The following is a 22,681-nucleotide window of genomic DNA, read 5'->3' on the forward strand; positions in this document are numbered from 1 at the left end:
AGGCGTCCCTCGCAACCCTAACCTTAACCCGAGGTCCCAGAACACCTTACATTGCTCCTTGCGCCTTTCCCCCGGACATCGTCATCAGTGATCTGATGAAGAAGCTGGACATCCTGGGCTATAACGCCGTAAGTGTATGTCGAACTCCTTATGTTCGCACTCCACGAGACTCGGCGGCTCAAATGTGACTTTTGGAAGGCTTTGCGCTGAAAGAAGCTTGTTGACGCTGTGCCTTTGGGCTCTTGCAGAATCTCACCAGCGAGGAGCAGGTGGTCGTGATTCACGCCAGGACCCTTCTCACCCTAGCCGAGAAGGTAACGCGCACGTCCACGCACGCTCTCGCATTCTGCTTATGTGACAGCAGCCTTTCCTCAGTGGTTAGAATACATCAAAGTGACCAAGTCAACACTTCAACAGAAGATGTTGGACATTGAAAGTGAGAAGGTAGACAGACACGCGACATCAGCCAAGGGGAACTCCGGCAATGTGCCCCAACAATTCTGACCTTGAGCTGTGCTAGGATATGTTCTGCAAGCAGAAGGGCTACCTGGATGAAGAGTTGGACTTCAGGAAGTGTTCCATGGACCAGGCTCATAAGGTAAGCCGCCCTCAAATCTCCCGCCGGACCACTGATGGACGAGGATTGCGGCCCAGAGGATCCTGGAGCTGGAGGCCATGTTGTACGAGGCGCTACCGCAGCGGGACTGCCCCGCCACGGACGGCGAAAAAGCCAGCCACGCTGGCGTGAATGACGTGCTGACGGCGGATCAGAGAGAAGAGCTTAGGAGCGCCGTGGACCAATGGAAGCGAGCCCTGATGTGCGAGTTGAGGGAGCGCGACGCTTGCATCCTCCAAGAGAGAATGGATCTGCTGCACAGCGCGCAACAGGTAAGGGCCCAAAGCCAGCCCGGCACTTACTTGCACGCTTACTGGCTTTTGAATGCCACTTTCCATTTGTCCGTCCTAGAGGAACAAAGAGCTGAAAGAATTCATCGAAGCTCAGAAGAGACAAATCAAACAATTGGAGGAGAAGTTTCTGTTTCTCTTTCTATTCTTCTCCTTGGCCTTCATTCTGTGGCCCTAACACCAGCTGGTGAGTGAGCTCCAGCGGCACCGCACTCGACACCTCCGATACACTGCCAGCCGGTCTCAGACGTTGGCAGACGCTCCGATGCCAACGTATACCCCCCGCCACGGTGACAGAGGCACCGCGTCACACCGGCGCTCATCCAATCAGAAGGCAGGAAAAGCAAATTCACATGCAGGGCACTTTTGAACCAGAAGAGAGCGCCACAAAAAACGGTTGTTGCCCCAAACGCGCACTAAAAAGGGTCAGAATAACAAGAGTCCCACTGGCCAGCCGGGGCCACCCGTCCAGCTGTTTCTTCAGGGGGGAAAAAAATTGGAGTCACCGGTGAGTACATTTTGCATTTAGCTCTGCTTTTCTGCTTCTGTCTTCAAGTGTGTGGCATCCTGCGATCAAAGAGTCAGCCAACCCCAAAGCGGTTGACCTCAACGTCCCACCACCATGCCTACCAGAGCAGGTGACGTGATGCTTTGGACATCCTTCCGTCTCAGATGCCCAAAAGTACTCTTTGCCACATCTGCGGCAATACGGTGTCTTTTCAAAGGTGCAAATAAATCCAGCGTGGGCGGAACACGCACGTCTTCGGTTTTTCCCGCTTTGTTTGTGTGACAGCTGTTGTGAAAATTTTATACAAATAAAGTTGTATAGTACAGGTTTGGCCAAGCCGCAACTCCCGAACCGCATGCGGCTCTTTTATGTTCATATCAACATTTGTGTGTGTGTGTGTGGGGGGGGGGGTTGTGCGTGTTGGCTTCACTTGAGTTCAATTTGGTATTTTGGTCAAAAGCGCATGTGGTGAAATTCCACAAAGTAGGATGGGCAAACACATTTCTTTAAACTATGAGTGTCAATTGGGCTCTCGAAATGGCAGGGAAAAGATGCACAGCAAAACGAAAATACGTAGATGAACACAGGACGTTTTAATCAGAGTGGGAAAGTTTCTATTTTTTGTTGAACGTGATGGCAAACCATTCTGCCTGATATGTCAGACCTCAGCGCATTTCAAAGATTCAAATCTTCAGCGCCATGCACTTCAGCTCACTCCATGCTAACATTGATCAGGCGTCGAACCCGCATCATCATGCTTAAGAGGTGGCCATGCTAACCAGTGCGCCATTATGTCAACGCATAATAACTAAGTCTACTGGTCAAAACAGCGGTTACTATATGACGTCGCTACGTCGTGGTCACGTGACGCAGACAAGACGTCAATGGACGTGGGCAGAGTTAACTTGTTTAAAAGGGAGTAGGCAGAAGAAATATTTAATTTATTTAAATCTATTTTGAGTGCACACCATTATGCCAATGCATAACAACTGTAAATCTACTAAACAAAACAGCGGTCGCTATATGACATCTGCCACGTCGTGGTCACGTGACATACGTGACGTCGATGGGCGTAACTTTCGCCGGAATTCAAATCCGCGGGGAGAGTTAACTTGTTTAAAAGAGAGTGGGCAGAAGAATTATTTAATTTATTTAAATCTATTTGGTGTGTGCGCCATTATGTCAATGCATAACAACTATAAGTCTACTAAACAAAACAGCGGTTGCTATTTGACGTCTGCCACGTCGTGGTCACGTGACGCGGACGTGACGTCGACGCCTACTTTACATCCCACCGATCACAGGACTCCTCGGCTGCATAACCGTGCCCCCTTCCCAACCAATCGGATTTGCTATACGCGAAAACGACGCCAATGGAAAGAGCTTCCGCCCAAATTTAAATCCGTGGGCGTGGCTCGCAGCAGGAAGTAGGAAAATGGCGGCGATGTTGACAAAGACACAGCGGATGGTAACATACGACTAACAAGAGAAATATTTTTATTTTCTGCTTGCAACTGGACCGTCCAGAGCGTACACGGTAAGTACAACTCATCGTTTTTAAAAAGAAGTACTTTTGTTGCCCTGAAAAGCGAGTGAGCGTGGCGTTTGTGGGGGACGTCGAATTTCGACGATTCTTTCTGGTCAACGGTTGTAAATGATTGTGTTGATTAAAAAAGAAAACTTGATGTAACTCTACTTTTAACTGCCGTTTCAGATAGATTTGGAATTGCATCACATCCAATTTTGCCTAGAGCGTACACGGTAAGTAACACTCGTTGTGTTTAAGGAGATTTACGTTTGTAATAGCAGAAGTGTAGCCGCGTTGCGTTGTACGTGTGAATGTTGGTCCGGGCGAAATGTTAATGTTTAATTTCATTCCTTTAGGTTCCACGGTGTTTGTTGGCTGCAAGTTTTCCACTGCAAGAAGAGGCTCATATCATTGACCAGGAGCGAGCTACAATGGTGAGTAGCCATAACATTTATGTTAAACACTTCCTATTTCATGTCTAACAGTACTTGATTTAACAAATAACCATAAATAAATACAGTGTGGGCACTGAAGTTAACATATGTGATTATACTGCCTAATCTGTCACCGAGTAGATTGTTGCAAAGTAATATAAGATCCAAAGTTGTAATTCAGAATAGTTTTCAAAAGAAGGCCATTAGAATTATATACAAGTCTGATTATCCTGAACAAGCTATTAATTAAATCACAAATTCTTCAATTCAAAGATTTGGTAGATTATCAGACAAATAATGTCTAACAGTAATTGATTTAACACATCACGATAAGTAGATTGAGTGTGGGCACTCTCAAGTTAACATATGTGATTATACTGCCTAATCTGTTACAGAGTATGTTGTTGCCAAGTAATGTAGAATAGATCCAAAGTAGTAATCCAGAATAGTTTTGAAGAGGCCATTAGAATGATAAACAAATCTGATTACCTTGAACATAATAACAAGCTAAGTGTTTAATATGTCCTATGAAGTCAAAATTGGGCACCATCATGTGGTGAAATTTGGAATTGCATCACATCCAATTTTGCCTGGGAACAAACAGATTACATAAATCTTAGTTTTGAATAAGCCACTCCTTCTCAAACAAGTAAACTCTGCCCATTTTGCGCAGTAGATGTTCTGTTAATATCTAGTATTTATACAAAGTCATAATTTAAATTGCTTTCAACCTTCATTCATCGGTTCAACCAACATTACTCGCTCTTATTACCAACTTGTATTGATTTAACTAAGCGTTTAATACTTCCTATCAGGTCTCAAATCGAGATTTGGCAAAATACAATTTCAGCAAATCCAATTTTGCCAGGGAACAAAAATAGATTAAATAAACTAAATAAGTCCTCTTCCCATTAAAAAAATCAGAAAAGTCTGTCTTGTAACCAGTCCTCTTCAAACAAGTAAAGTCTGCCCATTTTGTGCCGTAGATTTTGTGTCTATGCCTAGTATTTAAACAAAATCATAATTTAAACGACTTCTTTCCTTCATTCACTTTGGAAATTTGGAATTGCAGCAAATCGAATTTTGGCAGGGAACAAAAATAGATCAATTAAACTAAATAAGTCTTCTTCCCATTAAATAAATTAAAAAAGTCTGTCTTGTAACCAGTCCTTTTCAAACAAGTAAAGTCTGCCCATTTTGTGCCGTCGATTTTGTGTTAATGCCTAGTATTTATACAAAATCATAATTTAAAGGACTTCATTCCTTCATTCACTTTGGAAATTTGGAATTGCAGCACATCAAATTTTGCCTGGGAAGAAAAGTAGATTAAATAAATTTAATAAGTCTTACTACTTCCCATTAAATAAATTAAATACGTCTTACTTGTTCCCACTCCTTTTCAAAACAGTAGTTTAAAACGAGGGCCCTTCACTCAATCTTTAACCTCAACCCCGCACGTTGTGTTGCATCTGTGAATGTTGGTTGTGGCCAAATGATAGTTTTCTTTCATTCGTTTAGGTTCCAAGAAAACTTGATGTAACTCTACTTTTAACTGCCGTTTCAGATAAGCGGGTATTACGTCGCAGTCAAATGCCGCGGATATGACGTAATTGCCCGAACCTCCGCCAAAATTCAAATCTGTTGGCGCGATGGCCGTGAGCCACTGAGCAGCGACGATTATCAACAGAAATATCTTTATTTTCTGCTTGCAACTGGACCGTCTAGAGCGTACACGGTAAGTAACACTCATTGTGTTTAAGGAGATTTACGTTTGTAATAGCAGAAGTGTAGCCGCGTTGCGTTGTACGTGTGAAAATTGGTCGAGGCGAAATGTTAATGTTTAATTTCATTCCTTTAGGTTCCACGGTGTTTGTTGGCTGCAAGTTTTCCACTGCAAGAAGAGGCTCGTATCATTGACCAGGAGCGAGCTACAATGGTGAGTAGCCATAACATTTATGTTAAACACTTCCTATTTCATGTCTAACAGTACTTGATTTAACAAATAACCATAAATAAATACAGTGTGGGCACTGAAGTTAACATATGTGATTATACTGCCTAATCTGTCACGGAGTAGATTGTTGCAAAGTAATATAAGATCCAAAGTTGTAATTCAGAATAGTTTTCAAAAGAAGGCCATTAGAATTATATACAAGTCTGATTACCCTGAACAAGCTATTAATTAAATCACAAATTCTTCAATTCAAAGATTTGGTAGATTATCAGACAAATAATGTCTAACAGTAATTGATTTAACACATCACGATAAGTAGATTGAGTGTGGGCACTCTCAAGTTAACATATGTGATTATACTGCCTAATCTGTTACAGAGTATGTTGTTGCCAAGTAATGTAGAATAGATCCAAAGTAGTAATCCAGAATAGTTTTGAAGAGGCCATTAGAATGATAAACAAATCTGATTACCTTGAACATAATAACAAGCTAAGTGTTTAATATGTCCTATGAAGTCAAAATTGGGCACCATCATGTGGTGAAATTTGGAATTGCATCACATCCAATTTTGCCTGGGAACAAACAGATTACATAAATCTTAGTTTTGAATAAGCCACTCCTTCTCAAACAAGTAAACTCTGCCCATTTTGCGCAGTAGATGTTCTGTTAATATCTAGTATTTATACAAAGTCATAATTTAAATTGCTTTCAACCTTCATTCATCGGTTCAACCAACATTACTCGCTCTTATTACCAACTTGTATTGATTTAACTAAGCGTTTAATACTTCCTATCAGGTCTCAAATCGAGATTTGGCAAAATACAATTTCAGCAAATCCAATTTTGCCAGGGAACAAAAATAGATTAAATAAACTAAATAAGTCCTCTTCCCATTAAATAAATCAGAAAAGTCTGTCTTGTAACCAGTCCTCTTCAAACAAGTAAAGTCTGCCCATTTTGTGCCGTAGATTTTGTGTCTATGCCTAGTATTTAAACAAAATCATAATTTAAACGACTTCTTTCCTTCATTCACTTTGGAAATTTGGAATTGCAGCAAATCGAATTTTGGCAGGGAACAAAAATAGATCAATTAAACTAAATAAGTCTTCTTCCCATTAAATAAATTAAAAAAGTCTGTCTTGTAACCAGTCCTTTTCAAACAAGTAAAGTCTGCCCATTTTGTGCCGTCGATTTCGTGTTAATGCCTAGTATTTATACAAAATCATAATTTAAAGGACTTCATTCCTTCATTCACTTTGGAAATTTGGAATTGCAGCACATCAAATTTTGCCTGGGAAGAAAAGTAGATTAAATAAATTTAATAAGTCTTACTACTTCCCATTAAATAAATTAAATACGTCTTACTTGTTCCCACTCCTTTTCAAAACAGTAGTTTAAAACGAGGGCCCTTCACTCAATCTTTAACCCCAACCCCGCACGTTGTGTTGTATCTGTGAATGTTGGTTGTGGCCAAATGATAGTTTTCTTTCATTCGTTTAGGTTCCAAGAAAACTTGATGTAACTCTACTTTTAACTGCCGTTTCAGATAAGCGGGTATTACGTCGCAGTCATGTGCCGTGGATATGACGTAATTGCCCGAACCTCCGCCAAAATTCAAATCTGTTGGCGCGATGGCCGTGAGCCACTGAGCAGCGACGATTATCAACAGAAATATCTTTATTTTCTGCTTGCAACTGGACCGTCTAGAGCGTACACGGTAAGTAACACTCATTGTGTTTAAGGAGATTTACGTTTGTAATAGCAGAAGTGTAGCCGCGTTGCGTTGTACGTGTGAAAATTGGTCGAGGCGAAATGTTACTGTTTAATTTCATTCCTTTAGGTTCCACGGTGTTTGTTGGCTGCAAGTTTTCCACTGCAAGAAGAGGCTCGTATCATTGACCAGGAGCGAGCTACAATGGTGAGTAGCCATAACATTTATGTTAAACACTTCCTATTTCATGTCTAACAGTACTTGATTTAACAAATAACCATAAATAAATACAGTGTGGGCACTGAAGTTAACATATGTGATTATACTGCCTAATCTGTCACGGAGTAGATTGTTGCAAAGTAATATAAGATCCAAAGTTGTAATTCAGAATAGTTTTCAAAAGAAGGCCATTAGAATTATATACAAGTCTGATTACCCTGAACAAGCTATTAATTAAATCACAAATTCTTCAATTCAAAGATTTGGTAGATTATCAGACAAATAATGTCTAACAGTAATTGATTTAACACATCACGATAAGTAGATTGAGTGTGGGCACTCTCAAGTTAACATATGTGATTATACTGCCTAATCTGTTACAGAGTATGTTGTTGCCAAGTAATGTAGAATAGATCCAAAGTAGTAATCCAGAATAGTTTTGAAGAGGCCATTAGAATGATAAACAAATCTGATTACCTTGAACATAATAACAAGCTAAGTGTTTAATATGTCCTATGAAGTCAAAATTGGGCACCATCATGTGGTGAAATTTGGAATTGCATCACATCCAATTTTGCCTGGGAACAAACAGATTACATAAATCTTAGTTTTGAATAAGCCACTCCTTCTCAAACAAGTAAACTCTGCCCATTTTGCGCAGTAGATGTTCTGTTAATATCTAGTATTTATACAAAGTCATAATTTAAATTGCTTTCAACCTTCATTCATCGGTTCAACCAACATTACTCGCTCTTATTACCAACTTGTATTGATTTAACTAAGCGTTTAATACTTCCTATCAGGTCTCAAATCGAGATTTGGCAAAATACAATTTCAGCAAATCCAATTTTGCCAGGGAACAAAAATAGATTAAATAAACTAAATAAGTCCTCTTCCCATTAAATAAATCAGAAAAGTCTGTCTTGTAACCAGTCCTCTTCAAACAAGTAAAGTCTGCCCATTTTGTGCCGTAGATTTTGTGTCTATGCCTAGTATTTAAACAAAATCATAATTTAAACGACTTCTTTCCTTCATTCACTTTGGAAATTTGGAATTGCAGCAAATCGAATTTTGGCAGGGAACAAAAATAGATCAATTAAACTAAATAAGTCTTCTTCCCATTAAATAAATTAAAAAAGTCTGTCTTGTAACCAGTCCTTTTCAAACAAGTAAAGTCTGCCCATTTTGTGCCGTCGATTTTGTGTTAATGCCTAGTATTTATACAAAATCATAATTTAAAGGACTTCATTCCTTCATTCACTTTGGAAATTTGGAATTGCAGCACATCAAATTTTGCCTGGGAAGAAAAGTAGATTAAATAAATTTAATAAGTCTTACTACTTCCCATTAAATAAATTAAATACGTCTTACTTGTTCCCACTCCTTTACAAAAAAGTAGTTTAAAACGAGGTCCCTTCACTCAACCTTTAACCCTATTTATTCACCTTCTAGGCTAAGTGTTAAAGGCTAAGTGTTAAAGGCTAAGTGTTAAAGGCTAAGTGTTAGAGGCTAAGTGCCAGAGGCTAGGCGCCAGAGGCGAGTTTTTGTGGGCTGAAGTTTTAGTGGGGTTAGTGTGAATACAATCCAAAAGAATACAACAGAATACAATACAATAGAATATAATACATAGATTAAATTCAATAGCTCTTACTACTTCCCATTAAATAAATTAAATACGTCTTACTTGTTCCCAATCCTTTTCAAAACAATCCTTTTCAAAAAAGTAGTTTAAAACGAGGGCCCTTCACTCAACCTTTAACCTCAACCCCGCACGTCACATTGTGTTGTATCTGTGAATGTTGGTTGTGGCCAAATGATAGTTTTCTTTCATTCGTTTAGGTTCCACGGTGTTTGTTGGCTATGTTTTCCACTGTCAGAAGGATGAAAATACAAAGTACAACGCTTGGACGTGGGCGAAGACGTCACCGGTGAGTCCTTCCTTCCTATTTATTTACCTTCTAGATGCTAGAGGCTAAGTGTTAGAGGCTAAGTGTTAGAGGCTAAGTGTTAAACACAATACGAACAACACAACGATACTGCACTGAACAACACGATACCGCACTGAGAAACACGATACCGCACTGAACAACACGATACCGCACTGAACAACACCATGCCGCACTGAACACCATGCCACACTGAACAACACCATCCCGCACTGAACAACACCATGCCGCACTAAACAACACCATGCCGCACTGAACAACACCATGCCTCACTGAACGACACCATGCCGCACTGAAAGACACCATGCCGCACTGAACGACACCATGCCGCACTGAAAGACACCATCCCGCACTGAACACCATGCCGCACTGAACAACACCATCCTGCACTGAACAACACCATCCCGCACTGAACAACACCATGCCGCACTGAACAACATTATGCCGCACTGAACATTATGCCGCACTGAACAACACCATGCCGCACTGAACAACACCATGCCGCACTGAACAACATTATGCCGCACTGAACAACACCATGCCGCACTGAACAACACCATGCCGCACTGAACAACACCATGCCGCACTGAACAACATTATGCCGCACTGAACAACACCATGCCGCACTGAACAACACCATCCTGCACTGAACAACACCATTCCGCATTGAACACCATGCCGCACTGAACAACACCATCCCGCACTGAACAACACCATCCCGCACTGAACAACACCATGCCGCACTGAACAACATTATGCCGCACTGAACAACATTATGCCGCACTGAACAACACCATGCCGCACTGAACAACACCATGCCGCACTGAACAACACCATGCCGCACTGAACAACATTATAACGCACTGAACAACACCATCCCGCACTGAACAACACCATGCCGCACTAAACAACATTATGCCGCACTGAACAACATTATGCCGAAATGAACAACACCATGCCGCACTGAACAACACCATGCCGCACTGAACAACACCATCCTGCACTGAACAACACCATCCCGCACTGAACAACACCATGCCGCACTGAACAACACCATGCCGCACTGAACAACACCATGCCGCAATGAACAACACCATCCCGCACTGAACAACATTATGCCGCACTGAACAACATTATGCCGCACTGAACAACACCATGCCGCACTGAACAACACCATGCCGCACTGAACAACACCATCCTGCACTGAACAACACCATCCCGCACTGAACAACACCATGCCGCACTGAACAACATTATGGCGCACTGAACAACATTATGCCGCACTGAACAACACCATGCCGCACTGAACAACACCATGCCGCACTGAACAACACCATGCCGCAATGAACAACACCATCCCGCACTGAACAACACCATGCCGCACTGAGCAACACCATGCCGCACTGAACAACACCATCCTGCACTGAACAACACCATGCCGCACTGAACAACACCATGCCGCACTGAACAACACCATGCCGCACTGAACAACATTACGCTGCACTGAACAACACCATGCCGCACTGAACAACACCATGCCGCACTGAACAACACCATGCCGCATTGAACAACACCATGCCGCATTGAACAACACCATGCCGCACTGAACAACACCATCCTGCACTGAACAACACCATGCCGCATTGAACAACACCATGCCGCACTGAACAACACCATCCTGCACTGAACAACACCATCCCGCACTGAACAACACCATCCCGCATTGAACAACACCATCCTGCACTGAACAACACCATGCCGCACTGAACAACACCATGCCGCACTGAACAACACCATTCCGCACTGAACAACACCATGCCGCACTGAACAACACCATCCCGCACTGAACAACACCATCCCGCACTGAACAACACCATGCCGCATTGAACAACACCATCCTGCACTGAACAACACCATCCTGCACTGAACAACACCATGCCGCACTGAACAACACCATGCCGCACTGAACAACACCATGCCGCACTGAACAACACCATGCCGCACTGAACAACATTATGCCGCACTGAACAACATTATGTCGCACTGAACAACACCATGCCGCACTGAACAACACCATGCCGCACTGAACAACATTATGCCGCACTGAAAAACACCATGCCGCACTGAACAACACCATCCCGCACTGAACAACACCATGCCGCATTGAACAACACCATGCCGCACTGAACAACACCATGCTGCACTGAACAACATTATGCTGCACTGAACAACACGATCCTGCATTGAACAACACCATGCCGCACTGAACAACACCATCCTGCACTGAACAACACCATCCTGCACTGAACAACACCACCCCGCACTGAACAACACGATCCCGCATTGAACACCATCCCGCACTGAACAACACCATGCCGCACTGAACAACACCATTCCGCACTGAACAACACCATGCCGCACTGAACAACACCATGCCGCACTGAACAACACCATGCCGCACTGAACAACACCATGCCGCACTGAACAACATTATGCCGCACTGAACAACACCATGCCGCACTGAACAACACCATCCCGCACTGAACAACACCATGCCGCACTGAACAACACCATGCCGCACTGAACAACACCATCCTGCACTGAACAACACCATCCCGCACTAAACAACACCATGCCGCACTGAACAACATTATGGCGCACTGGACAACATTATGCCGCACTGAACAACACCATGCCGCACTGAACAACACCATGCCGCACTGAACAACACCATGCCGCACTGAACAACACCATGCCGCACTGAACAACATTATGCCGCACTGAACAACACCATGCCGCACTGAACAACACCATGCCGCACTGAACAACACGATCCCGCATTGAACAACACCATCCTGCACTGAACAACACCATGCCGCACTGAACAACACCATGCCGCACTGAACAACACCATTCCGCACTGAAAAACACCATGCCGCACTGAACGACACCATCCTGCACTGAACAACACCATCCCGCACTGAACAACACCATGCCGCATTAAACAACACCATGCCGCACTGAACAACACCATCCTGCACTGAACAACACCATGCCGCACTGAACAACACCATGCCGCACTGAACAACACCATGCCGCACTGAACAACATTATGCCGCACTGAACAACATTATGCCGCATTGAACAACATTATGTCGCACTGAACAACACCATGCCGCACTGAACAACACCATGCTGCACTGAACAACATTATGCCGCACTGAACAACACGATCCCGCATTGAACAACACCATCCCGCAGTGAACAACACCATGCCGCATTGAACAACACCATGCCGCACTGAACAACACCATGCTGCACTGAACAACATTATGTTGCACTGAACAACACGATCCTGCATTGAACAACACCATGCCGCACTGAACAACACCATCCTGCACTGAACAACACCATGCCGCACTGAACAACACCATGCCGCACTGAACAACATTATGCCGCACTGAAAAACACCATGCCGCACTGAACAACACCATCCCGCACTGAACAACACCATGCCGCATTGAACAACACCATGCCGCACTGAACAACACCATGCTGCACTGAACAACATTATGCTGCACTGAACAACACGATCCTGCATTGAACAACACCATGCCGCACTGAACAACACCATCCTGCACTGAACAACACCATCCTGCACTGAACAACACCACCCCGCACTGAACAACACGATCCCGCATTGAACAACACCATCCCGCACTGAACAACACCATGCCGCACTGAACAACACCATTCCGCACTGAACAACACCATGCCGCACTGAACAACACCATGCCGCACTGAACAACACCATGCCGCACTGAACAACACCATGCCGCACTGAACAACATTATGCCGCACTGAACAACACCATGCCGCACTGAACAACACCATCCCGCACTGAACAACACCATGCCGCATTGAACAACACCGTGCCGCACTGAACAACACCATCCTGCACTGAACAACACCATCCCGCACTAAACAACACCATGCCGCACTGAACAACATTATGGCGCACTGGACAACATTATGCCGCACTGAACAACACCATGCCGCACTGAACAACACCATGCCGCACTGAACAACACCATGCCGCACTGAACAACACCATGCCGCACTGAACAACATTATGCCGCACTGAACAACACCATGCCGCACTGAACAACACCATGCCGCACTGAACAACACCATGCCGCACTGAACAACACCATTCCGCACTGAACAACACCATGCCGCACTGAACAACACCATCCTGCACTGAACAACACCATCCCGCACTGAACAACACCATGCCGCATTGAACAACACCATGCCGCACTGAACAACACCATCCTGCACTGAACAACACCATGCCGCACTGAACAACACCATGCCGCACTGAACAACACCATGCCGCACTGAACAACATTATGCCGCACTGAACAACATTATGCCGCACTAAACAACATTATGTCGCACTGAACAACACCATGCCGCACTGAACAACACCATGCCGCACTGAACAACATTATGCCGCACTGAACAACACGATCCCGCATTGAACAACACCATCCCGCAGTGAACAACACCATGCCGCATTGAACAACACCATGCCGCACTGAACAACACCATGCTGCACTGAACAACATTATGCTGCACTGAACAACACGATCCTGCATTGAACAACACCATGCCGCACTGAACAACACCATGCTGCACTGAACAACATTATGCCGCACTGAACAACACGATCCCGCATTGAACAACACCATCCCGCAGTGAACAACACCATGCCGCATTGAACAACACCATGCCGCACTGAACAACACCATGCTGCACTGAACAACATTATGCTGCACTGAACAACACGATCCTGCATTGAACAACACCATGCCGCACTGAACAACACCATCCTGCACTGAACAACACCTTTCCACACTGAACAACACCATGCCGCACTGAACAACATTATGCCGCACTGAACAACACCATGCCGCACTGAACAACACCATGCCGCACTGAACAACACCATGCCGCACTGAACAACACCATGCCGCAATGAACAACACCATCCCGCACTGAACAACACCATGCCGCATTGAACAACACCATGCCGCACTGAACAACACCATCCCGCACTGAACAACACCACCCCGCACTGAACAACACGATCCCGCATTGAACAACACCATCCCGGACTGAACAACACCATGCCGCACTGAACAACACCATTCCGCACTGAACAACACCATGCCGCACTGAACAACACCATGCCGCACTGAACAACACCATGCCGCACTGAACAACACCATGCCGCACTGAACAACATTATGCCGCACTGAACAACACCATGCCGCACTGAACAACACCATCCCGCACTGAACAACACCATGCCGCATTGAACAACACCATGCCGCACTGAACAACACCATCCTGCACTGAACAACACCATCCCGCACTGAACAACACCATGCCGCACTGAACAACATTATGGCGCACTGAACAACATTATGCCGCACTGAACAACACCATGCCGCACTGAACAACACCATGCCGCACTGAACAACACCATGCCGCACTGAACAACATTATGCCGCACTGAACAACATTATGCCGCACTGAACAACACCATGCCGCACTGAACAACACCATGCCGCACTGAACAACACCATGCCGCACTGAACAACACGACGTCGCACTGAACAACACGACGCCGCACAGAACAACACGACGCCGCACAGAATAACACAATACCGCACAGAACAACACAATACCGCACAAACAGTTTTAGATAATATTACGTCGCAGTCATGTGACGCGGACATGACGTCAATAGGCGGAACTCACGGCAAAATTATAATCCGTGGGCGTGGCTTGCAACAGGAAGTAGGAAAGCGGCAGTTCTGGCAAACAAGACACAGCTGTTAGTAACACGATGACTAACAAGGCAAATATTTTTGTTTTCAGCTTGCAACTTGACCGTCTAGAGCGTACAAGGTAATTACAACTGTTTTTTTTTAGCCCTGAAAAGCAAGGGAGTGTGGCGTTTGGGAGGAATGTCGAACTCGGCGTCTGCTTCCAGCCACAGACGCCAAATTTCGACGATTATTTCGACTGGTCAACGGTTGTAAATTATTGCGTTGACTAAAAACTTTATTTAACTCTACTCTTAACTTTGCCGTTTCAGATATGCGGGTATTACACCGCGGAAATGACGTCAATAGGCTGAACTCTCGCCAAAATTCAAATCTGTGGGCGCAATGGCCTTGAGCGAGACACCGGATACAAACACGACGATTATCAACAGAAATATCTTTATTTTCCGCTTGCAAGTGGACCGTCTAGAGCGTACACGGTAAGTACAACTCATTGTGTTTAAAAAGATTTACGTTTGTGTAGTTTGCGTTGCGTTGTATCTGTGAATGTTGGTTGAGGCTAAATGTTAATGTTTAATTTCATTCCTTTAGGTTCCACGGTGTTTGTTGGCTGTATGTTTTCCACTGCAAGAAGAGGCTCGTATCATTGACCAGCAGGAGCTACAATGGTGAGTACCCCTTTCGTCTTCCATTTATGTTAAACACTTCCTATTTCATGTCTAACAGTACTCGATTTAACAAATAACCATAAATAAATACAGTGTGGGCAGTCACGTTAACATATGTGATTATCCTGCCTAATATGTTTATCACAAATATGTCACTAATCACTAATATGTTTATTTGTTTATCACAACACCTTTGGACCTTCAGCAATCGATTATTTACCTTCATCTACATAGAGACAGAACGATGGTGTCTTAAACATCTCATTCATTTCACCAAATAACTTCACGCAGGTGGATAACGGCCGTCTCGGTCACGCTATGTTGCGTGATGCAGTTTTGAAGAACCAAATGCATTTATTCAATGAATAAGTCAAGCTAGTTCTATGTTTATGATGTTGTAAGTTACGGTACCGATTGAAGTTGAGTTCGAAGCCAGTGGAAAACAGCGCTGCGTTTGTGCTCTCCAGGTACAAATGTTGTGATCTCTGACTGACGACCGGGCGAGACTCGAGTAAGAGATGTCCAAACGAGCTCCGGCAGGGCGGGCCAAGGCGGAGCGAACGGACGCCCTTCAGGCCGCCAATGACGAGCTGAGAACCAAACTGATGGACGTCCAGTTAGAACTTCAGCAGGAGAAGAACAAGGTGAAAACCTCAACAGACAGACACTGCCTGCCTCCCTGCCTGCCTCCCTGCCTGCCTCCCTGCCTGCCTCCCTCCCTCCCAGTTTTCCCTATGTAGATTAGACATGCGTGTGCCATGACTGTGTCAGCCTACATCAACAAATGCACCGAGGACGTCAGCACCACTAAGAATATCATCACCCGGGGCAACCAACGACCCTGGATGACTGAGGAGGTACGTCAAACGCTACGAGCGCGGAACTCTGCCTTCAAGTCTGGCGACAAGGAGACACTGAGGACAGCGAGAGCCAACTTGAACCGTGCCATCAGGATAGCGAAGCGAGACCGCAGTCGAAAATTTCAGGATCGTTTCCACGACGTCAAAAACATCAGGAGTATGTGGCAAGGCATACGGGCGATTACAGACTACAACTCACCCTCCCCCCCCCCGGTGGGTGTAGTTGATGCTGACTTTCTAAATGGTCTAAATAACTTCTTTGGGAGGTTCGAGGCACTAAACGGCACTCCAGCAGTTAAAACTGTCCCCCATCAGGAAGAGGAGGTACTCTGCCTTGACTCCGCCGATGTGTTGAAGACCCTGAGGAGAGTCAACCCCTGTAAGGCCCCTGGCCCCGACAACATTCCTGGGCGTGTGTTCAGGGAATGTGCAAGTCATCTGGCTGGGGTCATCACAGACATTTTTAACACCTCGCTGGGCCAAGCCACAGTGCTTTAAGACTGCCTCCATCATTCCGGTGCCGAAGAAACCTCAAATCACCTCATTTAATGATTACCGGCCTGTTGCACTGACTCCGGTTATGATGAAGTGCTTCGAAAGGCTGCTTAAAGGTCACATCGTTTCCAGACTCCCCCTATTATTTGACCCGTTCCAGTTTGCCGACCGGCAAAACCGCTCCACTCAGGACGCCATCTCCTCCGTTCTTCACCTGAGCCTGGCTCACCTGGAGGAGAAGAACACCCATGTGCGGAGGCTGTTCCTGGACTTCAGCTCAGCGTTTAACACCATCATCCCACAGCATCTGGTAGGAAAATTGGAACACCTGGGCTTCAACACCCCCCTTCGCAACTGGCTGCTAGACTTCCTCACCAACAGACCTCAGTCAGTCCGGGTCGGACAGAACACCTCTGATGTCATCACCCTCAGCACAGGCTCCCTTCAGGGCTGCGTCCTGAGCCCCCTGCTGTGCACCCTGATGACACACGACTGCGTCCTCAGGTTCACCACCAATCACATCGTGAAGTCAGCAGACGACACAACGGTGGTGGGGCTCATCAGAGACAACAACGACCTGGACTACAGAGAGGAGGTGGAGCAGCTGGTGGGCTGGTGCAGAGAAAACAGCCTGATCCTGAATGAGGAGAAGATGAAGGAGATCATCGTCGACTTCAGGAAAAAACAGCCTCACCACGCTCCACTGATCATCAACAGCTCAGCTGTGGAGGTGGTCAGCACCACCAAATTCCTGGGGGTCCACATCACAGAAGACCTCACCTGGACTATGAACACTACGGCACTGGTCAAGAGGGCACAGAAGCGCTTGTACTTCCTGCGGAGGATGAGGAGAGCCCACCTGCCCCCACCCATCATGAGGACGTTCTACAGGAGCACCATAGAGAGCATTCTGACAAGCTGTCTCTCTGTGTGGTGTGGAGGCTGCACCGCCTCCGATTGGAAGAACGTGAGGAGAGTGGTGAGGACAGCAGAGAGGATCATAGGGGCTCCTCTTCCCTCCATTCAGGACATTTCATCTCAGCGCTGCATGTCCCGTGCCCGTAACATCATCAATGACCCATCACACCCCCACCATGGACTGTTCTCCCTGCTGCCCTCTGGGAAGAGGTTTGCAGCATCCGCTGCAGGTCCACCAGGTTCTGCAACAGCTTTTTCCCTGCTGTCATCAGACTGTTGAACACTAGAACTGTTGAGCTCTAAACTGAACTCTGCATCACACATTCACAGAACTGTACTTTATGACACTACGGACCTCTATCTTGCACTATCTCGCACTACCAACTTTACTGAACTTGTATAAACCCTTTAAATAGAAGTTTAATACATGGTTTAGCATTCCTCTGCACACTCTTGAATACTGTTTTGCCTACTTGCACTATTGCATAATTATCACTGCTGCACTTTATACTTATTTTTAATATATATATATATGTATATATATATATTTTCATAGGATATGTTACTTCTATTCAACTGCAATATCACTACTTTGTTGTAAGACGTATGCAACGGAATTTCGTTTTGTATGCACCATGTGCAGACAAGATGACAATAAAGTTTGTCTAAGTCTAAGTCATGTCAGGTCAGCTGTCTGGAGAGAGAGAGAAGTCAGGACCTGCGGGCGGAGCACCACCGTGCCACCGCCGCCATGACGGAACTCAAAAGCAAACTCCATGAGGAGAAGCAGAAAGAGTTAGCCATTACCAGGGAGACATTACTGCGGCAGCATGAAATGGAGCTGATGAGAGTGATCAAAATCAAAGATGGAGAGATCCAGCGACTGAATGCCTTGGTCCTCAGCCTGAGGGACGGCTCCATGGACAAGGTGATCCGCTCTATCCGTGTCTGACTATCCGCACGCCACGTCGGGCTTCGATGCGGCCGCTACCGTATTGTGTAGCTTGTCCCCAGTAAGCGTCGCGGCGCTCCGTTGCGGTCTCAACGGCCCGGTGTGGCGCAATGTCTGCTCAGGTGAGGAGGGGGGGCGCTTTGCTGGCGGAGGTGGAGGAGACGCGGCGGTGTCGGGAGACCGAGCGGTGTCGCCTCCACCAGGAGCGCGGAAGAAGCCCTGGCAGCGGCCCAGCAGGCCTGGCAGTCCCGAGCGGCCGAGCTCCGATCGGCTCATCACCAGCATCGGGAGGAGCTGAGCCGAACCAAGAGAGACTGCGAGAGGGAGATCCGCCGACTGGTAGGACTGATCAGATGCGCGGTGCGTGGCTATGTTCCCAATTTCGTTGTATACCTGCAGTGCAATGACACCTAAGGCATTCTATTCTATTCTATTTCACAAGAAGAAAATGTCCGGTTGCTCGCTTCGCTTTTGTCACAGCAAAGGTGTTCTAGTCGATTCCAGAAAAAAATTGGCCGGTTGCTCTCTTTGTTTTTGTCACAATTCTGGCAAATGAGTTTGCCCGCCTGCCTGAGCGCTCCCCGTTTGTACATCCAGACGGATGAGATCAAGCTGAAAGACAGAGCGGTTAGTGTTTTGGATGAAGCCCTGGGGCCGGCCACGTCCACCGCCTTCAGCTGCAGACTCAGGCTGCCGAGCAGCAGATCGCTGCCCTGAGGGATTCCCAAAGGGCGGGCCTAAACTACCCTGGAAGTGGGGTCAACGCCGCTACTAGCAATCCTCTTCATTGCGTAAGCCACCTCATCACACACTTGCAGTACGCATGACTTAGTTCGTTGCTGGAGGAAGGTAGCACAAAAACAGTTTTGAACTTTGAACGAGTGCTTGTGTGTGTGTGTTGCGGGGCGTTTTCAGTCTCAGGAGGATCGGGACACGCGACGGTTTCATCTGAAAATCGCTGAGCTCAGCGCAGTCATCAGGAAACTGGAGGATCGAAACGCCCTGCTTTCTGAAGAGCGCAATGAACTGGTAATTTATTGACGGCACGCTTGAAGGTTTGCGCTACGTTTGATGCGCGCCATCCAGCGAGGCACCCATTGCGCTTGCTTATTAGTTGAGCGGCGCGGCGAGTCGGTTGCCTGGTAGATGTCTTTTATTGGGAGCCAAAGCCACGATTCCGTTCAAACCGATGCAAAAGGAATGGATACGTTCTGGCCCGCGTGTTGTGCGTCTTTCACATCCCGCACTTCATGCTTGCAGCTAAAGCGACTGAGAGAAACAGAAAGCCAGTTTCTGCCACTCCTGTACAAAAACAAACGCCTGAGCAGGAAGAATGAAGAACTCTCGCTGGTGCTGTGTCGCCTTGAAAACAAAGTGCGCTTTGTCACCCAGGAGAACGAGGAGATGGCAAGCTTGGTAAGTCGACGCGGACAACGGCGGCGTGCCAACAGAGTCCACTGCATTTGTGTTCCACAGAGAAGGCCTAGTTCGCTCAATGACCTGGACCGCGGTTGCGGCCAGCAGGACGGTGAAATGGAGTTCCTTCAAGTTGTGGAGCAGCGGCACATCATCGACGACTTGTCCAAGGTCTTCAGGCAGGCGACTCGGTGCACGTACGGCAGCGCCGCGCTCGCTCGCTGTCGCCAGGAAACCTTTTCCGTCCAAAGCTTGGCCGGCGGCCGCCATCCAAAAAATTGGCCCCTTAAATTCCGACCTTTCAAGCAGGAGCATTGTGCGTACGCGTTTGAACACGCTTTAGACTTGTTTTGCCGTTTTCAGCAGCTCAAAGCTCCCGTTTTGTCAGCGCCTTTGCCACTCGCTGTGCGCTGAAAACGACGGACTTGCCCGGCTGCTCAGCCCGTCAACCATGAGCCGCGAGCGCGACGTCATTGTCCGTAGGCAGCTAGTGGCAAAATGCACCCTGTTAGAGTTGCGCTCGCTCCAACTTATTTTGCAAGAACCACACGGGAGACAAGTAAGTTCTTTTGGACACCTGCAGGTGGAGAGTCCATCCGTTGTACGAATGAAGTCTGACTCTCGGCTCCTGCACGAGCATTTTAATTAAGAGAAACAGGGTGGGTGTAAGAGTGGATTGAATAGAGGAAGCCCTTGACCTCTAGTCAAAACATAGCAAGGGGTGTTTTACGACTTTGTGTAGGAAGGGATAAGCGATAGGGATAAATAAGGGATAAATAATATTATTTATTACAGGTCGCAGTCAAAGTCAAAGCAACACAATGATACGATAAAGATAATCTGGAAAACCCTGACACACCCTGTAGTTGTCACTTTTGGAAAAGACGAGCGTCCCTCCAATCATCGCCGGTGACGTGTTTTTCAGGCTCTGGAGACAGGAGCTCATGTCAGAAATGTCATTGTGAGTCGCGTTTGTTTCTGCGCCGGAGCCGTTCGTTCCCTTTGCATCCAAAGAATCTCAAAGGCGGATTATTTGTGTCGACAGGAGAGAGATTTGCTGCTACGATACCGACGTCGAGAATCTCTGAGGAGGAACAAAGCGTGAGGTCCTGTAAGGTGAGTCTGTTTTTTTGCGGCTGCTTGGTGTTGCGCAAGATGAAATGGCCTTTTTCTCGCTATCGTTCCTCTCGTCGATTCATCGTGAGGTGTCGCTTCAGTTTGTTCAGAGAGATGTTTGCTTCCGCGCCCGCAGGTCATCGAAACATTTTACGGCTACGACGAAGACGTGTTGGTGGACTCGGACGGATCGTCCTTGTCTTTTCACACCGACAGAACCCCCGACACGGAACCCGAAGAGGTAGCCCGCCATTTCTGCCAGCGTATTGGCACCAAACATTCCTCTTCAGCCTGGAATCGGACTCGTCTTTGCGTCGCGGGTGCTTTGTCGCCGGTCTGACTGATTCTGGTACTATTGGTGTGTGCATGAAGAGGCGGAGCTTCGCTACCGCCAGCTGACGCAAGAATATCAAGCGCTGCAACGAGCCTACGCTCTGCTAGCCCAGACCAGCGAAAGGGGACTACGACGCCGAGAAGGAGATCAAGGTGGCGCCCCTTCCCGCAACCCCCGGCCGGGTCGCAGCCTCCCCGTTCTCACCCAGCCTCGGGTGTTCTCTGGTCTGAAAGGAGGAGGAGGAGCCTCCCTCCTCCTCCTTTCAGACCAGAGAAAAGCTGATGGTAGAAATGGGTCACTATCAAAGCAGAGTAGCAGATCTGGAGTCAGCGCTGAAGCAACAAGGACAGGTAAGCTCATCAATGAGCACACCTTTTTCTCAGACAAAATAGCTACATTCTTCAGTCACTCATCCGTCTGGCATTACTGGACCAACCCCCCCCCCCCCCCCCCCCGAACGTGGCTGGGAAAATGCGGAGAAAAGCAAATGTCATTTTCCAGTCAACCAAAGAATTTGTGGATGAAAATGACACAACATTCCAAAGCTGTCCACGCGTTTGTCTCTTCTAGAATGTCAAGTGGGTGGAGGAGAAGCAGCTGCTGCGTCAGAGCAATCAGCAGTTGGCCGAAAAGGTGACGGAAAGAAAGGCGCTGGGCGGAGTCGCTTGGCGTCACACCTGTCGGGAAGCCCCGCAGATGAGGTCTGACTGTCTTTTCAGGTCAGGCGGATGGAGGCGGAAGAAGCGCGTCTGAAAGAGCACATCCAGGATATCCGAGACCAAAACGAACTGCTTGAGTTCCGCATCCTGGAGCTGGAGGTGGGAAGACTCGCACAAGCGTGTTGAGGCCAGAGATGTG

General features: G+C 46.7%; 1 protein-coding gene and 2 long non-coding RNA genes across 4 annotated transcripts; all 3 read left to right on the forward strand.

Moving 5' to 3' along the window:
* The first annotated feature begins 524 nt into the window (after window positions 1–524).
* LOC148383097 (janus kinase and microtubule-interacting protein 3-like) lies at window positions 525–1,759 on the forward strand. 2 transcript variants are annotated; one of them, XM_088358413.1, is made up of 3 exons: window positions 525–888; window positions 968–1,093; window positions 1,463–1,759. In XM_088358413.1, exons 1-2 carry the CDS (start codon window positions 676–678, stop codon window positions 1,082–1,084), a joined length of 330 nt encoding a protein of 109 aa, XP_088214539.1. In that variant the 5' UTR covers window positions 525–675; the 3' UTR covers window positions 1,085–1,093; window positions 1,463–1,759. The 2 variants fall into 2 exon arrangements, with proteins under 2 accessions (XP_088214539.1, XP_088214538.1); XM_088358412.1 differs by lacking the exon at window positions 1,463–1,759 and having other exon boundaries at window positions 968–1,454.
* Window positions 1,760–8,992: 7,233 nt separating this feature from the next.
* Window positions 8,993–15,537, forward strand: LOC148383098 (uncharacterized). Its single transcript, XR_015853555.1, has 3 exons — window positions 8,993–9,188; window positions 15,156–15,185; window positions 15,376–15,537. It is a non-coding gene; the product is annotated as an uncharacterized LOC148383098 (long non-coding RNA).
* A 6,022-nt stretch (window positions 15,538–21,559) lies between these two features.
* Window positions 21,560–22,642, forward strand: LOC148383099 (uncharacterized). Its single transcript, XR_015853522.1, has 5 exons — window positions 21,560–21,730; window positions 21,862–21,975; window positions 22,131–22,173; window positions 22,394–22,456; window positions 22,543–22,642. It is a non-coding gene; the product is annotated as an uncharacterized LOC148383099 (long non-coding RNA).
* The last annotated feature ends 39 nt before the right edge of the window (window positions 22,643–22,681 follow it).

This window comes from Syngnathus floridae, chromosome 17 (assembly GCF_059516105.1).
Source record: "Syngnathus floridae isolate MCC-2025c chromosome 17, RoL_Sflo_1.0, whole genome shotgun sequence".
NCBI lineage: Eukaryota > Metazoa > Chordata > Actinopteri > Syngnathiformes > Syngnathidae > Syngnathus > Syngnathus floridae.